Source organism: Notamacropus eugenii, chromosome 2 (assembly GCF_028372415.1).
Source record: "Notamacropus eugenii isolate mMacEug1 chromosome 2, mMacEug1.pri_v2, whole genome shotgun sequence".
Lineage (NCBI taxonomy): Eukaryota > Metazoa > Chordata > Mammalia > Diprotodontia > Macropodidae > Notamacropus > Notamacropus eugenii.
Genome location: NC_092873.1, coordinates 410,240,224 through 410,256,605, shown reverse-complemented (window position 1 = coordinate 410,256,605; position 16,382 = coordinate 410,240,224). Strand labels below are relative to the sequence as shown.

Here is a 16,382-nt window from a genome sequence, read left to right as displayed (position 1 = left end):
CGCAAAGGCAAAGACAGAGGATAGGAGTGTCATGAGCAAGGAACCCCAAAGCATGTCAGCGTAGCTGGATTACAGAGTGCACAGAGGGTAGTAAAATGTAAGATTATTGGAAAAGGATAAAGCAGTGAGGCCCTTTAAATGTCATGCAGAGAACTTCATATTTTATCCTCTAGATAAAAGGTAGCTACTGGAGCTTGTTGAGTAGGGATATGACACGGTTGAACCTCCCTTTAGGAAAATCAGTTGAGTTGGACGATGAATTGGAGTGGGGAGAAACTTGAAGCAGGAACACCAGTTAGAAGGCAATATTCCAGGCAAGAGATAATAAGAGCCTGTATCAGGGTGATTAGTTATCTGAGTAGAAAAAAGATATTTTGAAAGTAGAAATGACAAGATTTGGTAATAGATCGGATATTTGGGGTGCGTGAAAGTAAAGAGTAAAGGATAACACTGAGGTTTTGAGCCCTGGTGACCAGAAGGACCACTTTGCCCCTAACTTTATGAATTTCAGAACCATGCCTCAGTCTTATCCTGGTACTTCCTGAATTGCCTGGGGCCTGCTACAAACTCCTCTCACCCCAGAATATTCCACTGTTAGGACCTTCTCCCATTCCTAGGATCTCCATTTTATGGAGGAGACCAGGCCAGCTATCCTTTATTCCCCTCTTGGCTCTGCTTCTGACTTTCTGGACTTCAAAACCATGCTCTCATTCTGGGTACTTTCATCTCCCCCCACCTCACACAGCCACACCCACATGCTGTTTAGTTTCATTTTATGTGCTGTCTTCCCATATTCGAAAGTGAGTTCCTTGAAGGCAGAGACTGTCTTTCTGCTTAGCACTGTACCTGGCACATAGCAATTCTTGCCTTGCCTGATCTCCAGCAGGAAGAGGAAAGTGTGTGCCTAGGGCCGCACAGCTGGTAAACATCAAAGCCAGCACTTAGCCTTAGGTCTTCTGACTCCAAAACCAGCACTCCTAATAGTAAGAGTAACCAACATTTATATTAGTCTAAGTTTTTCGAAGCACTTCACATACACTATCTCATTTGAAGCTTCCCAAAACTCCTTGAAGTAGATACTATAGGCATTTTATATTTTGTAGATAAGGAAACTAAAAGTGGCTTGCCCATGCACGTTACCCAGCTAGTAAGTTTTAGAAGATTCATTTAAATCCAGGTTTTCTTGATGCCAAGTTCAGCACTGTATAAGGAAGGAAGGAGGTTAGGAAAGAAAAAAAGGAGGAAAAAAGGAAGGGTGGAAGGGAGATAGAGGAAGAAAAGGAGAAAGTGGAGGAAGGGAGTGAGGGATGATAGAAGAAAGGAAAGAAGGAAATATACATCATAGATTTTATACATTATTATACATTAAGTGGCTTTTATGTGCACTAGGCACTAAATGCTTTCCAAACATCTCATTTAATCCTCACAATAATCCTGGGGAAGTATGTGCTATCATTATCCCCATTTTACAGCTGAGGAAACTGAGGCAGACAGAAATGAAGTGACTCCCCCAGGGTCGCACAGCTTATATATATGTCTGAGACTGAATCTGAACTCAGGTCTTCCTGACACTGGTTTAGCACTCGATCCAGTCACGCAGGCTGCACGTCTCCTTGGTCACATAATCCACCTCCTTTTTCAAATGGCTTTCTAGTAGACTCCTAGAATTTAAGTAGACCACTGTTTCTCATGCCTGTTGTCTGTTTCGGTGCAATAATTAAAATGAAGGTGCTTTCAGAGCCTCTGACTCTAGGCTGTTGAGGCTGAGAGCCCTTTGTGAGTTGTATCCCTCTGCCTCTTCCATGGGATGCCTGCATAATGCTTCCATCAACAACCCTCATTCAGAATCACATGGTGCTGTGATAATACCACCTGGGGAATCTCTCAGATAGTCTTCGGCCAGATCAGCACTGCCACGATTATAAGGATAACAGGAGCCAGGAAAACAATCTGGCAGTTACTGTTACAGTAGTATTAGGGAACACACACGCAATCCAGAAACCTCACTGGCAGTCTCCTTTTGCTCTCCCCAAACTCTAGAAAAGCTGCTACCAAGTAACAGCGTTTGACGGAAAGGTGACTGTCTCCCGCCTCTTTGAGAAGCCCCCTCCATCAGGGTAGAGACATGAGCCAAAAGGCCCCTGGCAAATGAAGGGGACCCGGCGAGGGAGTCTATTACCTGGTCTATTCCCGCCCCCCCCAGCAGCTGACTGCACATAGGGATACATTGTTTCAAAAAGGCTTTGTGAAACAGCCATCTTGCATGTGGATATACGGCTGTCTGAGAATGAAAAGGAGAGAAAGAGAGGTCGGGTCATTCCTAATTCCAGGGTCGCTTCTCTTTGACTGGTATGCAAAAGTGGTGAGAATGCAAAAATGGCAATGCCTTCCTCTTCTTCCTTTGCTTAAGCAGCCTTTATTGAGCGCCTACTGTTCTAGGAAGACTACTGCATACCAGAGGCTCGGCTGTACGTTTGGGGGGAGAGGGTTAAGCATGTAAAGTTGGGGGGAGGAGGGAGAGAGCCTGAGAGGGAGGGAGGGAGAGAGAGGGAGAGAGAGAGAGGGGGGGGGGGGAGAGAGAGAGAGAGAGAGAGAGGGAGAGAGAGAGGAGAGAGAGGGAGAGAGAGAGAGAGAGAGGGAGAGAGAGGGAGAGAGAGGGAGAGAGAGGGAGAGAGAGGGAGAGAGAGGGAGAGAGAGAGAGGGAGAGAGAGAGGAGAGAGAGAAGGAGGAGGAGGAGGAGGAGGAGGAGTTAAGGCTTCCGTGATGCCTCCTGACTTTTGCCAATGACAAGCTGGGGCGCATTGGGGAAACCGTGTTGCTGAGGCCAGCCTGGGTTTGCCCAGAGGAGGCGGCGAAGCTCCCGGAGCCCTGGGTGCCTCCTGCAGAATCTCCGGGAGGGCTTCCCTTCCTCAGGGCCGGATACCCTCACCTTCCCCCGAGCCCCGGGGGAGGTAGTGGCGGGGGCTTTGTCGCCTCTCCTCCCCTTCGGGTCCCCCCGGGCAGGTAGAGCCCCGAGCCCGGAGGAGCTGCCGCAGCGGCAGGGTGATTCTCTGGGGACGCGCGCGCGACTCGGCAGGCGCGTGGGCGGCGGGGCGAGCCGCCCCCCCAGCTCCGGACCTTCCTCCCCTCCCCCAGTCTCGTTGCGGTCCGAGGATTCCGAAGGTCTCTCTCCTGCGCCCCCGCCCCCACCCTCGTTTCCCCCTCCACCTGGTTCTAGCCCCGCGCCCTGGTTCGGGCTGGGAGGGGGTGAGGGGGAGCCGTGACGTGTGCAGGTTGGGTGAAGGACTGGAGGAGGGGGGTGGGTTTGGATGTGGAGGGGAGAGGGGGTTTAAGGTTAGGAACGGCGGCCGCACGAGCCTCGGAATCCTCGCGGCCCCCCTCGGCACGTCTTTTGTGTTTGTACACACACACAGCGCGAGGCGGCCGGGGGAAGTCAAGGGAGGGGCGGAGGGAGAAAAGAGCGAACTAGCGAGAGGAAGGGAGGGAGGCGGAGAGGGAGGGGGAGGCGGAGGGAAGGGAGGGAGGGAGGGAGAGCGAACGGTGGAATAGGGGGCGGGGCCGAGCCTTCCCTCCATTGTGTGTGATTGGCTGGAGACGCGGCGGAGGGGGCGGACGCGGGCGGGTGTTGAGGGGGGATAGCCTCGGTGTCAGCCATCTTTCAATTGTGTTCGCAGCCGCCGCCGCCGCCGCCGTAGCTCTCCAGCGCTAGGGCCGCCTCTCGCTCTTCCAGCCCAAGCCGAAAGAGAAGGGGGGTAAGTTTCCTCTCCCTGCCCGCCTGCCCAGGACCCAGCCCCGACCGACGCCAGCCCCAGAACCGGACCTCGAGGGTCGCGGGGAAGCGACCCGCGCTCCCTCCAGCCCGACCCCACAAACTTTTTGGCCCAGAAATCGGCGTGAAGAGAGAGAGTTTCCCGCCCCCCCCGCCTCCCGAGGCAGCGGCGGCGGCTCCTCCAGCGTCTCTGCCTCAGCCCGAGCACAGCCACCGCGGCGGCGGCGAACCCGGGCTCTCCCTCCTCCTCCTCCTCCTCCCCGCGCCCCCGGCCTCTCTTTCTTCGGTAAAACCCCGCTCGGCGCCCCTTCCCCGCGCCCCAGACCCTCACCACGGCCCCGCGGAGCCTCTTAGCTGCCGGCCTCCGGCCCCAGCCCCCTTTTTGCGGGCCGGGAAAGGGCTTCAGATCGCCGCCGCTTCCCACCCCGGGGTAATTCTCTTTTCGTGCTTCCCCACAGTTGTTGCTAAGCTTCACCATCTTGTCTCTTTTCTCTGGTCACCGACCATATTTTTTCCCCCCTCCCGTCTCTCTCTTCCTCTATTTCGAGAAAGGAAGGAGGAGGAGGAGAACGGGGGGAAACACTGTTATTATTATTTTTTTTAAAAGAAGGAAAATTTCCTCCCTCCCCTCCTCCTGATAAATGAAAACTTGATGCATTTTAAATAGAAAATAAAAACTTTTGCATTTCGGGAGGCAGCACGTGGCGGGGGATGCCAGCGTCTTTGGGAGCTATTTTGTATTTCGCCTGTTTTGGAAGGAGAATCAGATACATTTTGTGATTGTTTCCATTTTGTTCGGAATCTGGGAGCCCAGTTGGTGCCCGTGCCAGGCGCTTGGGGACGAGGCCGGCGGGGCTGGGGAGCCCCGAGGCGGGCCGGAGGCAGACCCAAAAGTTTATGTGCTTGGGGGGGAGGGGGTGCCGCTTATCTGTTTTGGGTTCATTAAAGTGTTGGCGAGCGGGCGCTTGGACTTCGCTGTGCGAGGCCCCTGGCAGGTCGGGGAGACGTTGCTGGAGGGGGGGAGCGTGATTGGTGATTGTTGTGCCCTGGCGATTTCATTTATTTATTTATTTATCATTTTTTTTTTTTTTTTTTTTAGCGTAGGACCAAAAAAGCAAAAAGGGTTTTAGATACTATTTTTACGATCTTATATCCGCAGGTATGGAAGGGGGAGAATTTTCGGGGGGGGGGGGCTGTAAATTTTTTTTGCTTCAATTGGATTCGAGCTTTTTTTTCTACGGTTTGTGGCTCCATTATTTCCTAGACTTGTGTAAGCCAGACCTTGCTAATTTCTTTATTAATTAAAGAAATGAGACGGAAGGCTGGAAGGGGGGTCGTCTTGTGGCCCTCGTCGTAGGTGTTGGAGCGGAATGATTGGTGTTTGTGGCAGCCCACTCTCGGCTTCGATTCGGGTTCCCAGTTGCAGGGCTTTGGATGAGGAGAGAAAAATAAGCTCGTTGAAAATGGATCTCGTATCCTGGGCATTGTTTTTGTTAGAAACCGTAGCTATTTCTGGACATTATTGGTTTGGGGGGAGGGCTAGTATGCAATTGTGTGTGGTGATTTTCCTTTTTTCCTTTTTAACGCCGGTAGGTGTGTAAGGAGAAGTTTTCAGGAACATGGCTCGTACCAAGCAAACTGCCCGTAAATCCACCGGTGGTAAAGCCCCCAGGAAGCAGCTCGCTACAAAAGCCGCTCGCAAGAGTGCGCCCTCTACCGGAGGGGTCAAGAAACCTCATCGCTACAGGTACAAAAATCACCAGGACAAAGAATGAGGCCCCCGTGGTGTTGCAATAGTCCCTTAACCGAATGGAAAGGTGAATTAAAGGCGAACTTTCTGCAGTAGGAGAGCCTCGATATATTTTTTTCCATGTTCTATTTTTGTTAGTGCCAGATGCAGGGTTCATTTGTTGGAAGAGGCTTTAGTTAAGAATGCTGAATTTTGAAAATATGCCTTATGACCCCTGAGGTCAAGGAAAATCTATGTGGTGCAAATAATTATGTTTATGAGTAGATTGTTTAGTATTTACTTCATTTTTTTAAGGTAGGAAGCAAAAAAAATGAAATAATGAATTTGCTTGCATTTGAATGTACTTTGGATGTTTTAAAATTGGTTTTAGTAATTATTTTTAATAAAAACTTTAAAATTTTACACGTAAAAGTTTTATTATTTTGTCATATACCAGTTGGCACAATTCCATCTGTGTCTTTTGCCTATTTAGCATTGAAATACTCCAAGAGTTGTAGTTGAAACCCTCTACCATTAGAGGGCAGAAATTGTCTTTCTTATAGGTAACTTTGCCGTAAATAATTTTTCACCCAACCTAAAGTAAAGACTTGGGGGGTGGGGGGAGTGAGTAGTTTAGAATTAGAGATAAAACTCTTGTTGACAAATATAAGATAAGCCCATCTGGAACAATTTTTGTGCAGTCAAGAGCATTCATATTTAGTCTTCAGAAGAGATGGACTGTAGTAGAGAAATGGTGGTACTTCAGGAAGGTGATCTCTTTAATAGAGGTTTCCACAGATTGCTGATATTAGAAATAGATAAAATGAGCAAAAAAGTAGTTCAGATGTAAAAATTAAATGCAAGTTTAGTAATAAAGTAATGTGACTTAGACCATGAGTATGGGGGGGAAGCAATGTTGAATTAGCAAGTAAGCTTCCTCCTTTGCAGCTGCTGACATTATATAGTTGAATATTTTTCATATAAGTTGATAAAATCAGCATAGTTTGTTATTGAGTTTTGTGTCAAATGAAACAAGATGGTTTAATATGAATCAACTGTAAGGGTTTTTTCTTATCCTGATTTCCTTTGTAATTCAGTAGGAACTTGAAATTTGGCAGTCTGTTTTTGAGAAACTAAACTGATTTTCTAATACTAGGTTCTTAAGTCTTTTTTATGTGAACTTGGTTGTAGTAACATCACTTAATTCTTTAAAGGCCGGGTACTGTGGCTCTCCGTGAAATCAGACGTTATCAGAAGTCCACCGAACTTCTGATTCGTAAACTTCCCTTCCAGCGTCTGGTGCGTGAAATTGCTCAGGACTTCAAAACAGATCTGCGCTTCCAGAGTGCAGCAATTGGTGCTTTGCAGGTAAAGTTGGAGGGACTTTTACAACCCTGAGGATCTCGCTGTTCCCCCTCTCCCTTGCCCAAAAAAAAGTATCCTTCAAACATGTAACTGACTGGGAGCATTCTTAGATCTATCTTAGTATGGCAAGTATCCCAGTTGTGTGTCCATGGCCAAGTCCTTTAAGGTGTCTGAGAGCCTATTTCTCAGCTGTGTAAAGGGGATAATAATACCTGTAGTACACCTGACTCACTGTGTTGTTATACCCAAATGAGATAACAATGTCTGTGGAATGATTTGGTAACTTTAAAGCGCCATGTAATAAATTTCGGCTATTGCTGTGCTGTGAAAAGCTCTTTGGAATGGAGAAGCAAAATTCAGTGTTTGGAGTGGGAAAAGGGATATTCTAAAAGTAAGGGCAGTGGATAATGACAGGATAAGGAGACAAGCATTTGTTCAGAACATAATCACTGAATTTCAGAGTGGGAAGTTTTGGGTCATCTCATTTGTTCAGTCTTGTAAGGTAAGTGCCTGCAAGTATTATCACTATTTTACAATCAAGAAAATAGGCTCAGGGAAGCATAATTACTTGTCTGTATAACTGATATGTGGCAGAGCCAGGACTCAATGCCAGTTCTTCTGTCTCTAAGTTCATTGGGCTTTTTTTTTTTTCCCCACCACTACAGCACCTGATGTGGACATTCGAAAACATTGAGGGATATGAATCTGAGAAAAAAACAATATGTGAAATTAGCTCTAAACCTCAAATTCCATAAGTTGGGAAGGGATTTGAATTTTAATATGTTGGAGAACTTTTTAAAAAAACTGAACAGCAATCATTTTAAAATGTGCAGAGATGAATCTGGCATGCTTATAATTAGAATTTTTTGTTACAACTTTGACATATCTTGAACAAAATCTTTAATTTAAGTAAAATGGTTTATTGCTTTGACCTTGACAAGGCCTCCTTAGACTTAAGTTCGTAAGAATGAGTGAATTTTCAAGGTTATTTTTCCAAGAAATCTTCAATTAAATGTCTCCTTAACTGTTTTCTTGGATTGAGCTCAGACTATTCACACCTTTTAAAAATGCTTGCATAACTACATAAAGGTGGTTTTTACTTAATTTATTTTAAATGTTTATATATACACAATATAGCTTGTGACATTTTCATGAAAGTAGTAGCTGTGACATTCTGTTGCTTTATGTGCAAGGAGATGTGATAGGTAGATTCTACTCTGAGGTGTAATTGGTTGAGCTGTTTCTATGGTTAGTCTCACCTTCATTTGATTGGTGAATTTCAGAAGTAGACATCCATTTACTCTTAGCTGAGTTGCAAGTATGAGAATTAAAATCCATCTGAATTATTCTTTGTTCATGAAAGCACTTTATAATAAGCTTTAAATGTTCGAGGCTAATTACAATGACCTAAGGTGTCACTTCAAATAAAAAATACAAATACTAGCATTAGGATTACAGAATACTAATTTACAAGCTACTATTCTAACAGTATTCCTTAAAATTCAGCCTTTTGAGGTGGAGATGTCCAAATTTGGGGGTGGTATGCTGGTGTATACAAGTATATTAGTGTTACTTTACAGGTTGTCAACATCATTAACAGCCTGAATAAAAATTTCTTTACTGAATTTCTCATCTAAAAATTTTCATCAAACCTCTATTACTATACCTTGTATATGGTTTAAGACCAGCTGTTTATGCATCAGATTCGGCTTCATAAGGGTTTGAGATTGCCCTTTTCTTAGCCCATTTTGTTTTAAATACTGTGGCTTAAGAGAATTCTCTTTGCCAGTTTCAGCAACAATGTTGTGTTAGCTAAGTTAGCATTTACATTTGTAATAGTTTATTTGGGCTAATAATTATAAGTTTGTATACTTAGTCTAAAAGTACTAGATTGAAGTCCTCCCTCTGACTTATACTGGCTGTGTGACCCTGGGCAAATCACTTAAACATTTAGTGCTCTGGGCAACTGTAGTTTTGTAGAGATGCATTAATAGAGGCAGTTTCTTTACCTGAGAGTTCTTGGTGGTGTTTTAGTTAAAGGAAGAATTTTTCTCTTCATGTTTCTGTCTTAATATTTTCCTTCCCATTATTAATCTCTTTGCTCAAGTTTTAAGTATTTATGCCCCTTTGGTATTGGAACGTGACGGTAACTTCTGGGTATTTTGCATTCGTTAGAGCATTGAATTTCATTGGCCAGCCTGGTATCAGGGAATGGAGTGGCCTATTTCCATCTGGTTCCATATTGCTACGCTTTTGTTTGTCAGTGTTAACACCATGGTCATCTGTCATTAAAGAACTAGAAGGCAATATGGAAGTTTTTTCTGAATTTTATACTAGTCCCCTCCCCGCCTTTAGGAGTACAAGTCTTTAGATGGTTGTAGACCATATTGTTGTAGTAGATAATACGCTTGTTGACTTGGGTACATGGCAGTTTTTAGCAGATAGTGAGATGCTACGTGCTTATTAAGTTATCTCTCTCTACCAGGTTAACCAATTTATGAACTTGAATTTGGAAGGCTACTGCATAAAAGCTAGGGTCAAATGCTTCTGAAATCTTTTTCTTAGGTCAAAAAAAATACCAATACTGGTGATAGCAAAAGATTATAACAGGGTCCCTACCCTCAAGAACCTCTTAAGAGACTATTTAGGGAGATAAAACATTTCTGGCATAACAGAGATAAACTATAAGTGCTATTAGTGGCTCAGGAGAGGAAATGATCCCTTTGTTCTAAGGTGATTAAGAAAGGTTTCCTGGGTCTTGAGTTGGTTCTTGAAGGATTACGTGTGATCTCTATCTTGATGCCAGGAGCAGTGTGTTCAGGGAATATAGTTTGGCTAGAACAGTGTACTTGAGGATAAGACAGGAAGGGTAGCAAACCAAAGATTTTTTTTTAAACCCATAAAATAAAAGGAAGACATGGGAATGTAAATTGGAAGGGAAAGGCATTTATTAGTTATATTGTTAAATGATCTTCTAAGAGAAAACTGACACTTAAATTTCATGCTAATGAAAAATAGTTATTTAATATTCTTGGCTAAATGTTTATCTCTGTGATTTATTATTATTGTTATTTGTTATGTCTGAATGCACAGTGACTTAAATGATTCCGTTTAGGTAGGAGAGATTGATATTTTCAGAGGTTATTTTGAGATCTCCAAATATGAGTGTGAACAGATCCTTGTTTGAGACAGTTGTTAATCAGGTTTGGAAATGGGCAAAATTAGCATGTATAAAAACACTGTTCTTTTAAGTGTCAGTTCTTCTGATTTAAAAAGTACAGTGAAAACAAAATTTCTGAATTTAATCTCTGAACCCATAACCCTCTAGCATATTGTTTACTTAATAACTTGGAAGTGAATTTCAGCAATATATTAAGGGCTATAGATACATATTGGACAGTTACCACTTTTAAAATATTAAATATTTACCTTGAATACCTGTAGAGGCTATTTGATCTATTGGGTTAAAGAACCTGGAAAGTATATTTCTCACTCTTATACTAAATAAGAAGATATTTGAACTTAAGTAGAAGGCAGCCATTTTTTAGCTTTTTCCAAAGGATTTCATGATGTGCTCTAGTGAATAATTGTCTTGAGTGAGATACGTAGATATGCTTGTTGTGTATTTCTTTACCTACCCCATTCTGTTTCATCAGATTGGGATAGCCTAGATTAGAACCACAACTGCCCTGTTTGTAACATTTTGTAAGAGTGCCTACAATGTCTACTACTGAGCCTAGGTACTTGGAGGGCAATGCTAAGTGTTGGGAGTTCAGATTTAGAGAGAGATGATTATGAGTTGGAATAGTCCTTTATACAAGAGATTGGACCTGAGCTGGACCAGGAAGGAAAGATGGGTAGGATTAGAGTGAGAATGGGCGAATTTTTATTATTTTTGCAGTGTTAGAAAGATTAGGAAATAGTTTAAAGTGAATACACTTGCTTTGTGGTTAAGGTATCTTGTGTCTTGCCTCCCTTCCCCCCTCCCCCCAAAAAAAGTGGATCATAACCTCAAGACCGTTCTGAGCCTACATTCTTTCTTAGTGGCATCAACAGCCATGGGATGAATGAACCATGCCAATGACTCTCCTAATCTTAAGTATCCAACCCTCAGCCATTTCTTAGTACCTGCTAAATATACATACTCCTTAGGTATCTCACAACAAATCCAGCACAGACCTTGTTTTCTTTGACTCAAATCTAGTCCTCTTAACTATCCTGTTGAGGGCATTACCATTGTTTAGCCACCTAGGTGTATGACTTGGGTCATCCACCCCCAACCCAAGTCATTTGCCAAATCTTGTCAGATGTAGATGAATAACATCTGTCTCCATCTCTCTTCATTGGTTTCCTTAACTCTAATCTGTCCTTCAGTCAACTTCTACAATGAATATTTCTAAAGCATAGATATGTCATTTTCATCTTTAAAAAAAAAATCTCAGCTCCCCATGGCCTCTAGAATAAAAATGCAAACTCTTTCTGGCATTTAAAGTAGTGCACAATCTGACTTCAGTTATACCACCACATACTCCAAGATAAACTAGCCTACTTGTTTTCTCTCTCCCTTGCTTAGAATATTCTTACTTTATCTTCTCCTATTGGTATTATTATCTCTTAAAGCTCTGCTTGTTATCACTTCCTACTACAGGACTTAGTTATCCCAGTTAGTAGCCACCACTTAATAGGCACCCCTTCTCTCCCCTCCTTGCCCCAAAATTCATATTTTGTGTATACTGGTCTGGTTTTCCTCTGGTAGAATGGTAAGTTCCTCAAGGGCAAGGTCAGTATGATTATTGTATCTGTAGCCCCAACACCTAAGCAAAGTGTCTGGCAAGTTATACTTGATTAATGTTTGTTTGAATTTAATTTCCTTTGTGAAAGTTAGCTTTCTTAGCTTGAATTACAGCATATTTCTAAATATTTTAAAGTTTTAATATATTCCAAGTAGCTAAGGTGATTCTTGATAGTCATCTCACTTGAAATGTCTTTAGTAAATGTTTAGTAAACATTTAGTCTTATCTTAACTTTTTTTTTTCACTCTGAATATCCAACCTTCTCTCGAATTCCTGTGTCAGGCTATATGTCTCTTATTGTAGTTTTAAAAGATCAAATAATAAAAAGTTCCATTTTAGGTGGATGCTGTTTCCCATTTTCTACATAAGGAACCTTAAAAAAAAATCAGGATTTGTTAGAATTGCTTCATGTATGTTCTAATTCTTAAGGTAATAACATCTAATAAATAGTGGGTATATGAAAGATTTCAGTAGTAGTGAGAATTCCCACACCCCAACTGATCTTTCAGTTCTCTAAGCATGCTTGGCTATTCAGTATGCAAAATCTAATAATTTTTTTTATTCTTATTGTAGGAGGCAAGTGAAGCCTATCTGGTTGGCCTGTTTGAGGACACCAACCTATGTGCTATCCACGCCAAACGTGTCACAATCATGCCAAAAGATATCCAGCTAGCACGCCGCATACGTGGAGAACGTGCTTAAACTCCACTATGATGGGAAACATTCTTCATTCTCAAAACAGAAAAAAATCTCTTCTTCCTGTTATTGGTAGTTCTGAACGTTAGATATTTTTTTCCCATGGGGTCAAAAGGTACCTAAGTATATGATTGCGAATGGAAAAATAGGGGACAGAATCAGGTATTGGCAAGTTTTTTCCATTTTCATTTGTGTGTGAATTTTGAATATAAATGCGAGGACATAAAGCATTAATGCGGTCAAAAAAAAATGTTTCCGTGAACAAGTTTCAACGATTCAACTTTATAACAATTATAAATAAACCTGTTAAATTTTTCTGGACAATGCCAGCATTTGGATTTTTTTAAAAAGTAAATTTCTTATTGACGGCAACTAAATGGTGTTTGTAGCATTTTTATCATACGGTAGATTCCATCCATTCACTATACTTTTCTAACTGAGTTGTCCTACATACAAGTACATGTTTTTAATGTTGTCTGTCTTCTGTGCTGTTCCTGTAAGTTTGCTATTAAAATACATTAAACTACACCTGCTCTTGGTCTTGATTTTTCAACCACATATCTGTCCATATACATGCATACATATGCATGTATATGAACATATATTTAAATTCATTCCCTGAAATTGTGTAATCAAAATACTATTCCATGTTTGAAGACTTCCTCTTTTGAAGGAGTTTTAGTGTTAAACCTGTATTTGAATCTTGAAAAACAAGAGTTGCCAAATTAATTTTCTAAAAATCCTGTTTTGGGGATAGAAATTTTCTACATTAACATTAACCAGGAAAGAAAACAGGAAACATTTAACTACACTTTGCCAATAATTGGTTTATTTCATTTAGCAAATGGTGATTGCTACATGCCAGTAATTCTGATTAACCATTACTTTTGTTTGGTATGATTAGAACCTTAATCATTGAAGGCAAACTGAATAGCAGTAGCGTTTGAATTTTTCAGTGTAACACTTGCTGTGTAAGACAACTATAAAAGATACATCTTAGGGTACATCTTAAGGCTGAATACCAAATTCTAGCTAAGGTACATGTTTTTATGTTTTATGATTTAGTATTTGAAAAAAGACCTTTGAGTCCATTTGGTCCAGCCCCCACCTCACTCCCCCCTTTTTTTTTCAGAAGAGGAATCGAGGCCTAGAAAGATGAGGTAACCATTTGCCCAAGGTTACACAGGTAATAATAGAACTGGGACGTGAGCCCAGGTTCTTTGCCTCCAAATTCACCAAGCTCTTTGCACTAAAAATAACAATTATTTACATTGGTAATCTTTTGAGTATTTTCTGATAGATCATAATTATTTGGAAGTAGCTTAATATTGTATAATTGAAGTAGAAATTGTTTGGAGGAATTTGTCACAATTACATTAGGGTTTTAGAAATAACAGAATTAAAGCAATTTTGAGACAATTCTGATAGGTCATTTGTGTTTCTAACTACTTGCCCAACTTTACTGAATTATACAAATAAAACAGCATTTCATAAGTGGGAAGTATTTATTTCTCTAGATTTCTTATTACATAGTTAAAGAGAAGTTATCTAAATAAGATATAGCCACATTTTAGAGCCACTCTTTAAAACTACCGAGGCAGGATAGCAATTTTTAAAATTAGAATTTAGTTGCCAGTATGGCAAAACAACTTGAAGATAAATACCCAAATATTAGGATTACAGATTTTTATTTCTGGTCCTAAAATATAAGCCTCGTGTAAGGTGTGAGGCTTCACAAATCGTAAAACACTATGTAAATGATAGCAAGTATACAAGTGTGTTTCTACTGAAAAATGTTCAGTTATGAAATTGTAAATGCATTAGAACTTAATTGATAGTCACTCTCCCATAAATAAAGCAAGGGAAAGTAAAGTTGGGTTGGAGAACATAGGCCAGGGAGGCTAGAGGTGAGATAAATTACTATCAAAACTATAATCTTGATCCAAATTCTTAGAATTCAGCATTTATTAAGGAAAAAATGATTTAAAGTTCTACTTCCATGTTTTTAAGTTTCACAAAACGGAAATTTAGACCTTGAAGAGACTTCAAAAGATGTGCTTATTTTAGAGTATAAACCCCTAAAGTTACCAGGTCCTGGTAGAAGCTTAAACATTTGCATGGAGTCAAGATACAATGATGTCATTTCTTAAAACTAAAGTATTTTACTATTTTGGGTGGTTATCATATAGTGATATATTTTAATTCCAACTGTTAACAAAATCCATATATGTTGAAGTTACCTTGTATTTAAGAAACAAATTTCCTTGCTATACTAAATTGAGATATTTAGACACTTAAACTTCACTTGGAAACAAATTCCTTAGAAGCTCTCTCAGACTGACTATTTCACAGCCTGGAAGCTTGGGATGAGGCAAGATCAGTCAGTAATTGTGTGAAATCTTAACTCTTAGCCTTTGTCTTTTAATTTTCTTCATCTTTTGAGATTTAGGTGGTCATTTACATCAAAATTGATTGTTGAATGGTGGCATATACTTTATAATGACAAGTTACAGAAAAGACATAAGATCTTCATTTTAGTAGGCAGCATCCACTCGATTTACAGTATGATGCACATATATTTGCTAATATTGAAAGTGGGCAAAAGGAGATTTGGTACTTCAACACTGACAATTATCAAAAATCCTTTAGCACAAATCGGCATTATGGTTACTGAGTACCAACTATCCAAGCTAAACAAAACTAGTGAGACTGAAAAAGCATACAGAAGTTTGCATTGCCAAAATAAAGATGTAAAATTAATTTTATAAGCTGGCCTAGGAAATCTTATTCAGAAAAGAATTTCTTGGTGTTCATGTAATGGGATCTCTCAGGTAAAAATCTTAATAATGTGTTTGGTACTTAAATAGTGGGGATGATAGTGCATTTATTAAAAGCTTACTTGAGAGCTACAAATGGAAGAAAGCAAAACAATCCACCCTTTAAGGAGCTCACATTGTAATGGGGGAAGACTACATAAAAGGTAGTTAGAAAGGGGTGGATTGGAAATGGGGAGTTGAGGCATGGTTTCAAAATGGTGATGTGAGATGAAACGTTTCCTGCTTCTAGGCAAAACACTAGAAAGGGCTCTCTTTTTAAAGCCCAGAATCAGTCCCAGTTCAGTAGGAAGGAATTAGGAGGTTGAGGATGATGGAGTGCATGTAACATATTTGGAAGTATCTGGAAAGTGATCCATGCAAGAGAAGGACAAAAGCCAGCACTCGTTGCCAAAAATTTGATTAACTTAAAGCAAATTTTGCTTTGTGGTGAATAATAAAGTAATGAACTTCTAGTACATATGGCTTAATAGTTAACTGAAAATGCCTTTTGTAAAACACTTCATAGTTTTCAAAACATGTTTGCATTTATCATCCCATTTGATCTTCACAAAAACCCTCTGAGATAGGTAGGTTAGGTGATGGATCCCCATTATACTGCTGGAGGAAAGTGGCTTAGAGAGGGTATGTATATAACTTGTAAAAATGACAAAATTAACACATCCAGGTTCTCTGATATCAAAAAGCCCACTATACCATGAGACCTCTCATTTTAATTTTCTCCTAATTGGTATGTATGAAAAACTTATCTAAAATTGAAAATTATCCAGCTTCACCATAAAATTGTTTCTTTTAGAGTTTCATGATTCCTGACACAGATTCTCCATCCCACCCTATCCCCCTCATCTACTTTTCATATCTATGAGAGGTTTAATGGAAATTTTGCAAATCTAGACCTGTAGAATGGATTCAAATACTGTCTAACAGACATGCCTATTCACTTTACACATTCCTTCAATTTCTGCATGCCACAAACTATGTATGAGTGATACTGCAACAGTAATTATGGTTTTTCTGAAGTCTAAGAGAAATGACAACATAGTTGTAGTTAATGTCAAATTCAGTTTGTTATGGTTTTCTTTTGTGGTTAGGGGAGAGGTTGAAAATTAGGCTATAAGTGAGTAATCTAAGGAGCAATGGCTTAATTTTATCTAGTCTGGGGGGGACCAGAAGTGAGTTGCAGCCCAAAGAGCTTT

At 40.8% G+C, this 16,382-nt stretch overlaps 1 protein-coding gene across 1 annotated transcript; it reads left to right on the top strand.

The window, feature by feature from the left end:
• The first annotated feature begins 3,674 nt into the window (after positions 1–3,674).
• H3-3A (H3.3 histone A) lies at positions 3,675–12,880 on the top strand. Its single transcript, XM_072647695.1, has 4 exons — positions 3,675–3,752; positions 5,363–5,516; positions 6,713–6,866; positions 12,230–12,880. The coding sequence occupies exons 2-4, from the start codon at positions 5,389–5,391 to the stop codon at positions 12,356–12,358; spliced, it is 411 nt and encodes a 136-aa protein (XP_072503796.1). The 5' UTR covers positions 3,675–3,752; positions 5,363–5,388; the 3' UTR covers positions 12,359–12,880.
• Positions 12,881–16,382: the final 3,502 nt, after the last annotated feature.

Bases quoted from the DNA above. Each gene is read 5' to 3' on its own strand.
- H3-3A (XM_072647695.1), top strand. From the start codon at position 5,389: ATGGCTCGTACCAAGCAAACTGCCCGTAAATCCACCGGTGGTAAAGCC. The intron at 5,517-6,712 runs GTACAAAAATCA...AATTCTTTAAAG, and splicing joins AAGAAACCTCATCGCTACAG to GCCGGGTACTGTGGCTCTCC. The intron at 6,867-12,229 runs GTAAAGTTGGAG...TTCTTATTGTAG, and splicing joins CAGCAATTGGTGCTTTGCAG to GAGGCAAGTGAAGCCTATCT.